Source organism: Crocuta crocuta, unplaced genomic scaffold, assembly GCF_008692635.1.
Source record: "Crocuta crocuta isolate KB4526 unplaced genomic scaffold, BGI_CrCroc_1.0 scaffold35, whole genome shotgun sequence".
Lineage (NCBI taxonomy): Eukaryota > Metazoa > Chordata > Mammalia > Carnivora > Hyaenidae > Crocuta > Crocuta crocuta.
Window position 1 is genome coordinate 8777623 of NW_027530625.1, and position 10253 is coordinate 8787875.

Below are 10253 nucleotides of genomic sequence, written 5' to 3' on the forward strand. Positions count from 1 at the left end.
GATCCTTTCTGCCCCACCCCATCTTCTCAGCTCTCCTGGGGAAACGTCCCCCAGCTGGCCGGAGAGGGAAGGGGGTCAGCGGGGGAGGAGCAGCCCTTTCCTGTCCCCCCTCAACCCCAGGCAGAGCCAGTTTTCATCCTGAGGCCCGTTTCCCTTCGAGATGTGTCTCCGTCCCTGCCGACACCCTTTCAANCCAGTCAAAGAACAGGGTTGAAAGGAGACAGGTCCAGATGGGGTACAGCACCCGCAGGGCTGTGCCCGGCAGGGGACAGGCCCTGGCTTTGAGCACAGCCCCTCCTGGGGGCCCCTGCCGCGCGCCGCCTTGGCGCTGTCTCCGTGCCAGCTTTGATGTGTCACGTCAGCAGCGGGGCTTCCGGGGGACGCTTCTCGGAGTCCCTGCCAAACTGTCTTCGTAGGACTCGGGCCCCCTCCTCCCAGAGCTCTGCCATGCTCTCCCACCCCAGTCCCGCGAGGCCTGGCTTTGTGGGCAGGCTCGGGGACAAACTGGCAGAGCCCAGCGAAGGCCCAGATCAGATGCTGGCCCCTGGCCCCTCGTCTCCCGGCTTTCTTGTCATCAAGGCAGAGTCGGCCACACTGGCTCCTGGCTGGACCTCACTTCCCCTTCCAGTTCCCGCTGCGCGGACCCCGCCACCCATGTGCTGACCTCAAAGGGGCCGTTGTCCCCTGAACCACGGGACGCTGGGCTGCTGTTCACAGGTGGCCGGTGTGGTGGAAGGTCAAACCCTGGCTCTGCCCCCTGAGGGCCCTCACCTCACTTCCCACCCCTGGGCATGGGCGGATGTGGTCCCAGCCCCGGGTCCCACTCTCCAGGCCCCTCCTGTCCCTGTGTCGCCTTGAGTGACAATTGCTCAGGAGTCAGAGACATCTGAGTCTGCAGGATGAACTTGCACCTGGAGCAGAGGCAGGAGGGGGGTCGTTGAGACCCCTTGTCTGGCCCCCCCGGGGGGCCCCCTTCCTCCTACCGGTCGGTGCTGCTGGTGGGGGAGGGAAGCCTGCACTTGGACTTGAGCTCGAGTAAGACCTGGGCAGAGAATCTTTAACAACAACTCTCATGTTATAGTTCCTGCTGCTTCTCGGGGCTGTCGGCACAGGTCTGGATGGCAGGCACTCCCGGAGCTGTGGAAGCAGGCCCTGGGCCGAGTCTGCAACGGGCCCTCATCACGTGCCACGGGGCCACAGAGGGAGGTGGCCCAGCAGGGACCCTGTGGTGGGAAAGGCCAATGAACTTCACCGTCGCCTTGAGTGGCTGACAGGGGACACGGGACACCGGGAGGGCCCTGAGCCGCGTGGCCTCCAGGGCTCGGAGCAGCAGGGTGGGAGAGGGGGTGGCGAGAGTTGGCGGAGGGCAGCCGGGGAGCCCCCAGCCATCCTCCGTGTACTACGCGCCTGTGTGCACGCAGAGGCAAGAGTTCTTTTATTTGGAAACTAAAGAAAACGGTGACTCTGGCAACTGGACGCTTGGGCACATGGGGTTACACCAGATTTTAAACGTGTAAGCAGAGCTGGGGTTAGTAAATAACACTGAAGCGAGAAAGAACCCAGCTCCGGATCCTTCCTCTCTGACCCACAGGCCTTCAGAGTCTGGGTCACTTATTCATTCAACAAACACAGGCTGCTCTGCTCTAATGCAACAGCCACGTTCCGAAGAAAACTTGACCTGGGCATGATTGTGCTGTAAGAGTAATAATGGTGACGAGAAAGGGGAGTGGCATTTGGGGTGGGTTCCCAGGGGCCACGTTAGAATTCCCTGGGGAGCATTTGAAAACTCCGGTGCCTGACCCCTAGTCCCCGGGATTCAGACTAAACAAGTCTGGCAGGGTCCACGTGAGCCTAATGTGCTTCGAAGATCGAGAACTTCTGGACCAGGCAGTCACTCAGGTGTGTTTGCAGGTGTGTATTTTCCTGTAGGGATTTCAATAATAAAGCTCCCCCTCCCCCACCTGCCTCCCCCCAGGAGAAATGAAGCCATTCTGGAATAGTCACACTCAGCTCCTGCTGCAGAGATTTATCCTGGCAGCGCGGGCCCCCTTCACCTTCCTGCTGCCTCCTGTGTGGTTAGAAACCGACGGGACTCGGCTCTGTTCCCCTGACTTCCCAAACCCCAGCAGGGCCTGCACTGGGCCACAACCAGCCCGGACAGCAGGGGCCTCCTTCACTTTCCCGGCCTCACTCTGGCTCCCCGCCCTGCCCCCGGGGCCCCTCACCTGGGGTTTGGAAGGAGGGTCGGCCTAGCGAATGACCAGAGCAGGCAGATGAGGGGCGAGGATCTGGCAAGACGGGGTAAACTGAGAGCAAATGTGGCCGCGGTCAAGGTGGAGAGGAGATGAGAAACACCTGCCGGGGGGTAGGGTTTATACCCAGAGTGCCCTGGGGCCCGAAGACCGCGAGAAAGCTCCTCCTCCTCGGGGTTTAGCCCCGACCAGATCCCCTTGTGCCCCGCCGAGCCCGCTCTGCACACGCCTCCCCAGAGCTGGCCGGGCCCTGGGGCCCCCTGACCGACTGGCCCGTGCAGACCCCCTTTCCTGAGCACCGGGCCGTGGTGCTGCTTCTGTGGGCGGGTGAGCCAGGGAACAGGGTGGGGACCAGGATGTTAATGAAGTGGCCTCAAGGAGGCGGCGAGGGGCCGCGGACGGTCCCGATTCCGGCTGCAGAGCGCCAAGCAGGAAGGTGGTGCCTCCATCCGGGGCCCCGGAGTCACTGTGATCGCCACCCCCGTCTCCTCTTCTGGCCCCCACTGTCCCTGCTGTGGGGCCGGGCTCTGGGGTAGGCCCCACCCCGCCCTCGCCCTGGCCCGTTACCCACAGGGAGGGTGTGAGGGGAGGAGGGAGGCCTGGAAACACTCAGCAAACACAGGGACGCCCCCTGTTCTCAGCCGCCTTCCCTCACAAACAAGCCTGAGTCTCCAGAAAGAACGTCCCAGAGGGCGCGTCCCTGCGGCTCTGGTCTGAATGCACGTGTCCCCCAAATTCACGTACTGAAATCCTAACCCTCAAGGTGACAGTATGGCGGTGGGGACAGCTTTGGGAGGTGACTGGGGGGGGAAGAGTGGAGCCGTCACCAGGGGGCTTAGTGCCCTTATTCAAGAGACCGCAGCCACCTCCCTCGTCCCTCCGCTTCGTGAGGACAGAGCGAGAGACGGCCCCCGCCAGACGCCGAACTCCAGACCCGGGAGAGATCAGCCCTGTGTTTCCAAGCCACCCCGTCTGTGCTATTTTGTTACAGCGGCCCCGAGGGACTGAGAGATCCGCTTACAGCCCAGGGGGCACTATGAAGAAATATTTCTAAGTTTCTATTTGGAGTCAAGAGAAACAGCAGACGCAAGCTCTATGCTTCCCTTGGGGAAACAAAAGTTTCAGATTCCGGGGGTTGGTGAGATTTTAGGAACGGGACAGCCAGTGCCCTGGGGTGCCAGCCACAGATGCGTGTGAGGGAGCCGGAGGGGCGGGGAGGGCGGCCCCTGCACGGCCGGGGTCCTGGGGTGCAGGCGCCGGCTCTTTCCACCCCGGGGACGGCTGGAGGGCGGCCCTGAAACGCCTGCCCGGCCCAGCTCCAAGCTCTGTGGACCGAGCCCCTCCTTTCGGCACCCCCGTGATGGGGTGACCCTGGGAAGCACAGGCCCGGGGCCGCTGACCAGCACAGAACGGCCACCTCGCACTGGTAACAACCCCTTCGTGCCACAAACCCCTCGCCTCCACGCCCCCCAGGACACGTGCGCTGCTTAAGAATTCTCTCCTTCCTGGGGCGCCTGGGTGGCTTAGTCGGTTAAGCGTCCGACTTTCGCTTAAGTCATGATCTCGCGGTTCGTGGGTTCGAGNGCTGATAATGCCTCCTGGCACTTGCAGCCAGAGAGGAAAACTCTCGTGCTACCAAGTTCTCCACGGTGAGAAGATTGCTATTCAGATGTTTGCACAGCCACATCGCCTGAAGAAGAGCAAGAGAACGTTTTAGCGGACGCTGCAATTAAGAGAAGGCCGTGAAAACGCCCAGGCCCTTCCGTATTCTACTAGAAAGACTGGCCATGGGAAAGCATAACTGGTTTCTGGCTGGAAGGAGGCCACCCAGGGGGACAAGCCCACAGAGTACCCGCCCCCCCAAGCCCCGGCCTGAGGATACCGCTTGAGTGTTCTTTATCCAGCAGCCAGTGACGACTGGGAGCTAGACAGCCACACGCCCTCTCAGCCCCTCGGGGCCACGGAAGGTTTACCGCAGGAAATGCGGGGACAGGACCCAAAACGGGCCACAACCATACCTGTTCATTTTTTTTCTTAGATCGGGAAATGATGTGGCCAAATGAACGTTTAGTTCGTTGATGACTATGTATAGTCTACAGGGAGGTATACATTTCAGGGAATAATAATGTAATAAAATGCCCTTAAAGGCAAGGTCACATGGATGGCCATTTCAGCTTCGGGATGATTCAGGAGGCCCGGAGGTCCCCCGGGACAAGCATGAACCTTAATTCTCTCTGTTCCTCCTGCTGGGAGATGTCGGTGGTGATACCCTGCAGGGCTCTGTCTGGATTTTACCTAATAGCATCTTATTGTAAAATTCGATTCTGCGTGTCCCCCACACAGTGGTCAGACGTGGGGATAGGGTGTTCACCAAAAGCTGAAAAGGCAGTGAACCGCCGTGGGCCCTGACCTCGCCACGGGGCAAAGTTGATGGCCTCGACCAAGTGGTGACTGGATGAAAAAAGTTGTCTGTGCTCAGGACGCTTCCTGAATTCCTCCAGAGGTTAGGGAAGATCTGGGACTGGGGTTAAGCACATGGGGGCCCAGAGTGCCAACGTCTCAAAGACAAAGGTCCTTTGCCGAAGGAGACCCCCTCCCCGTGAGTGACCTGACTCCGCCTTAACAAGGCTGGGGGGGAGCCTGGGGTGGGGGGCTGTCTGTCTCAGGGCAGAGGCCACCACCTCGGGAGACGCTTCAACGGGCTTCCGGGGCCTTTTCCCAGGAGATTCTGCTCAGGCAGGTCTGGAGGGGAGTCTGGAACCTGCCATCTTCCAAAGCACCCTGGTAATGCTTGTGGCTGCCAGGCCCGGGGGCCCCCGCTTCTAGCAGTAAAACAGTGTGTTAGGTGGGGGGAACCGTACATAGGAGGGAAGGCTGGCAGCCCGAGCCTAAGGAACACAGTAGGAAAACTACAGACAGACAGACTGACAAGCAGAAGGACAGAGGGATGGATGGATGTGCAGAGGGGTGGACAGAGAGACAGGACTTGAGGACACAGATGACTCCTGAGCACGGCGGATGCGGGCCGGCTCCTGCAAGGATCGGCCGCCCTCATTCATCCCTTTGCTGAATGAAGCCGAGAGCAAGCTCGCCAGGGGACACAGCCCACCGCGTCACCAAGGCCCGGAGCGCATGCTCCGCAGTGGCACGGCCATCAGGAAGAGCTGGCTGATGTTTACTAGCCAGGCTTTTATTTTATTTTATTTTATTTTTATATTTTTATTTATTTCTAGGGGAGAGAGAGAGAGACAGCGTGAGCAGGGGAGGGTCAGAGAGAGAGGGAGTCACAGACTGAAACAGGCTCCAGGCTCTGAGATGGCAGTCAGCACAGAGCCCGATGCGGGGCCCGAACCCACGAACCGCAAGATCATGACCTAAGCGACAGTCGGACGCTTAACCGACTAAGCCACCCAGGCACCCCTAGCCAGGCTTTTAAAAAACAGAGTTCTGGGGCGCCTGGGGGGCTCAGTCAGTTGAGTGTCTGGCTCTTGATTTCAGCTCAGGTCATGATCCCAGGGTCGTGGGATGGAGCCCCGAATCGAGCCCCGCATTCACTCTGCACTGAGCAGAGAGTCTGCTTAAGATTCTCTCTCTCTCTCTCTCTCTCTCTCTCTGCCCCTCTCCCCAGCTCATGCTCTCCCTCTCTCTCTCAAATAAAAAATAAGTAAAAGGCAGAGTTCTATGTCAGATGACTGAAACGTTAAAAAGTTTTGACACTCAAAAAAGGGAGTTTAAGATGAAAACTGTAGGCAGGGCAAAGCGCACCAGCTTGGGGACCAGGGCTGCCTCCAAGCAAAGACAAAGAAGGGGAGATGCAATGAGGTATTTGCTGTGTCTTTAAAGCTATAGTTAAAGTGGAATGAGACTCTTCAAAGCAACTATGGCAAAATCATAAATTCTGTGAAATCTGGGAGCTGAGAATCTACGGTGCCATTTCTATGCTTTTCTGATTGAACAATTTCATAATTAAAACTTTAAGAGTGCGGGGTGGCTCGGTCAGTTAAGCGTCCGACTTCGGCTCAGGTCATGATCTCACAGCTTGTGGGTTCGAGCCTCGCATCGGGTTCTGTGCTGACAGCTCAGAGCCTGGAGCCTGCTTCAGATTCTGTCTCCCTCTCTCTCTGCCCCTCCCCACTGCTTGCACTCTCTCTCTCTCTCTCTCTCTCTCAAAAATAACATTATTTAAAATAAAACACCTGAGGGGCGCCTGGNAAACACCTGAAGAGTGAATCTAAAGATTCCGGATCGAACGTGTCTAGACTCTGGTCTGCTTCTAGAAATTTATCCTAAGGATGTAACGAAGGGTGTGCGAAGACAGTGCCCACGCGGCCCGAGAAAACCCTGGAACATAGATCCCAACTGTTGAAATCATGCTCATCCCTGGACGGTTGCAGAATTATACTTCTGTGTTCTGTGCCTTCCAGGCTATGAGGCCCGCCTGCCGCCTCTCGTAATAAGAAAATAAGTTAAAGAAGCAGAAGGGAAAAGATGAAGGAAAGCTCAGTCGTGTCGAGAACCCGTGGAGGGGCGGCCCTACCCCTGCTCTGCAGGGAAATGAGATATTACGGCGTTACAACACTTAATTTGATGCACTTACTATAGTTGTTTTCCCCGAGGCGGGCGGACCTAATATTACAATCCTCGGCACTGTGGAATAGAAAGATTTGAATGTCACCGCTCGGTATGACAAAGCAACCTCGCTGCCCGCGGTACTCCGGGGGTATTCATTCCCCTCCTCCCTGGATTTCATTTTCTGCGAGTGACACGGTCGTCTGTAACCCAGCGGCTCAGAGATGCTCTCGCCATAGAACATGCTCTGTATGTTTAGAGAGGTAAGTGATCACCGAGATGGTTTATTTTTCTGTCTCCGAGGGGACATGGACACGGGTAACTTGTTTGCTGAACTAATAAATATCGAGAACAATTGGGATTTCAGACACCATAAAGCATTTTAAACAGGGACTCTGTCTTGGGGACACGCTCTCAAATAAAGCTGTATTTTATGTAAATCGACCTTCCAAGCTTTTTTTAAATATATATTTATGCCTTTTTATTTAGCAAATTGTACTCCCCATCATTTTACAGAGGGAAATTATGGGGTGGGGGGGAGGAAGCCTGGAGTGGCTAGGCCAGATTTATAAAACCCCAGATAGGAAAGCCTTTGTTTTCAAATGTGGGCATTTCCATGCGAATGGCTTGCTCCCTAGGACGCTGCAGGCTCTGGAAGGCTGTCGGGGCCCCACAGAATTCCTAAAGCCTGCGGACTACTGGTAAGTGCTGGCCCACCGGAAAAGACCAGACCAGCATCTGAGGAAAAGCGCTGGAAGGCGTGTTGTGCTCTTGGGGCAAAACAGGGTTTGGAACATGGTGTCTGGACAGGTGAATCCATGCTGACTCCTCCCAGCGCTACTCTGACCAAGCCACCCCCGGGCCCTAAACGTGGGGGGGCCAGGAGCACAGAACCGAGCCTGGGAAGGCAGACCTGGCCCCTCGCAGCTGCTGGCCTGAGCCCTGAGCCAAGGGGACCGTGAACAGGTGTGTCCTCCAACTCACCTGGGTCTCTGGTATCCACACGCAGAGCCCATTGCTGCCAGGCCGGGGGCGGGGGGGGCACCCGGTCCGTGCAGAGGACAGTGGACACGCGAGACTTTCAGTTTGGCAGTGGACACAGACAGGGAACTAGTATCCATCTGGCCCGTGATTTCATGATCAGCACACACCCGCCTGGGTGTAAATACAGGACCTTGTCCAAATTCACAGCACCTTCTCATTTTCCGGAAGGACACAGAAGGGCAGTTTAGGACAACTCACGATTCACTTGTTCGGCACTGGGGGAGGGGGTGGGGAGGGGGCTGAAGAGCAAAGCCAGGTGGAGGCCGAGCAGCTGAGCAGCTGCGTTAGACAGGAGCCTGGAGGGGGCAGCCCTCCTCTGCTCTCTCTTCGAGGACACGACAGGCTGACCCCGTGTCATAGCTTTTGCTGCGGCTTTGATGGGTCGTGTGTCCCCACCTGCTTTAGAGCACTGTCGTTTTCTACGTCTGCAAACACGTATAAAGCTGGTCCGTTAGCCCCGGTGATGTGTGAACTTGCTTCTGAGGAGCCCCGCGTCTTTCCTGCTGGCGATGGCGGTGAATCAGGGACGTGGGGGCAGGAAGGCCCAGCGCTGCCGGGCTCTAGCTCAGCAAACACCTGCACACGCTTTCCTCTCCGAGGCAGGCCTGGCCGGGACGCCTCCTGCCCTCCCCGGGACGGCGGACACAGCTTCCGGGTCCTGCTTGGCCAAAGCCACGGGAAGGGGGCGCCGGAGGGCCCAGTCGGGTTCCTGTGCCCTCCGCCCGGCCGCCTGTCTCGGATTCCAGCCACAGGCCTCGGCTCAAGCTCCTCAAAACTCAGGCCAGACCCAATGCGCCTCGGGGCCTGTGCAGGCTCGGGAGGAGCCGCACCTCGACGAGAGCGTTGGGGGAACAGGCTGACTCCCAAGTCGTGCGTTCATCCTGACAAAGTCCCGGGGCTCAGAGGCTGCTGGGGAAACCCTCCCCGCCCAGGCCCCCGTAAGTGGCACCCAAATTGTACACGTCTCTGCAAACGCTTTAAAAGGGGAACATCCACGGCCTTTCTCCCCACCTAATTTCTCGCACACATTTGTGTGATTAATTTCAGTTTCTTAAAATCTAATCTAACACCTTGGAACCCCAGCTCGGCTCGTGAGTAATTATTTATAAACAGTGTCATAAAAGGCTGCTTCGCTGCCAAGAGTAATCAACTTCTTCAAACCACTTCAAAGGAAATCAAAAAACCTTTCCATCCACAGATCCTTTTGAGGTTTAACTAGGAGCATGATTTAAAATTCACAAGAAAACCCTTAGGTATTGGAGCTCTAATACACAGCTTTCTTGGACAAACGTTTGATAAAAAACGCAACATACCATTATATACACCATCACCTGCTTTAATATTGCCCAGGGCTACTGTAAATGCTCACTTTGTACTAAATCTGCTTTTCTCGAGGCGAAGGGGCTGCCAGCCGTGTGCCGGGGGCTCCCCTCATTCCCTCCGGTGCGTGCTCACCAGGGTGAGTCCGGAGCCTTCTTTCAGTCTACACCAGCCACCGGCCACGTGAGCCCCTGCCTGCCCCACCCCGTGCCCAGTAAGCAGAAGTGCTGAGCGCCCAGCGGCCAGTAAACACGGGCCCCTGCGTGGCTGGAAGGAGGCGAGGCGGCCCTCCCTCACTAGCCCGGGAGGTGGAACTGCTCACTGGACTTCAGAGGGCCTCCGCTTGTCCACTGTCTTCTTCCAGAACACACGAGAGACGCTCACAAAAGCGTCTCTTCTGCCCAGCCTCCCTTCCTTCCGCCACGTTCTGTTTCAGTGGCAGGCGGTCACCTGGGCACAGGCAGGTGTCCCTCTCTGCTCTTCCTCTATGCGGTTGGGACTTGAGCAAAAAAAAGGGCAAAGACGTTCCAACATCCCTAGGAGCCGCCAGCCCCAGGCCCGGCAGAGGCGGTGGGGGCTGCGGGGAAAAATCCACCACCCAAAACAGTGGTTACTAGCATCTGGTGGCTTCTACTTGCTGAGAGAGCATGGGGCCAAAAACCTTGATCCAGCCATTGAGGAGGGCAGGGGGCCGGCGCCCCGCTAGAGCAGAAGAGGCTCTTTGACCGCCCCCCATCCCCGCTTGTCCTGTGGGGACAGCCCCCAACATCATCGGCTGCACGGAGTCTAAAACAGAGACATGGTGGTGAAGTGGTAGTTGACACTGCAGATTCATCGTGCACACAGAGAGGCAGGATTAAGTATAATGAGAATCTGCCTTGAATCTCAGCTCTCGAATTTCAGGCTTCAGGCTGGCGGTTTGAGAACACAGGACACGGCACGCATGGCCCAAAGTGAATGTTTCAAAGCCGCAGGACAGAGCAGCGCTGCGGCCTGGCTCCTGAGAGCTCAGATGGCTGTTATTACCCGGCACAGTTTCTAATTTAGAAGGATCTCGCAAAGGGTCCC

The 10253-nt window shown here is 57.3% G+C and overlaps 1 protein-coding gene across 1 annotated transcript in view; it reads right to left on the bottom strand.

Annotated features, from left to right (window-relative positions):
* The window catches only part of AK8 (adenylate kinase 8), a 125647-nt gene that overhangs the window by 109877 nt on the left and 5517 nt on the right, over positions 1 to 10253 (bottom strand). The window contains exons 3-4 of the mRNA XM_077768510.1: positions 6850 to 6899; positions 3820 to 3942 (exon numbers count right to left, since the gene is read on the bottom strand). Of these exons, the coding sequence (XP_077624636.1) occupies positions 3820 to 3942; positions 6850 to 6899 (173 nt within the window). The remainder of the gene's footprint in view (positions 1 to 3819; positions 3943 to 6849; positions 6900 to 10253) is intronic.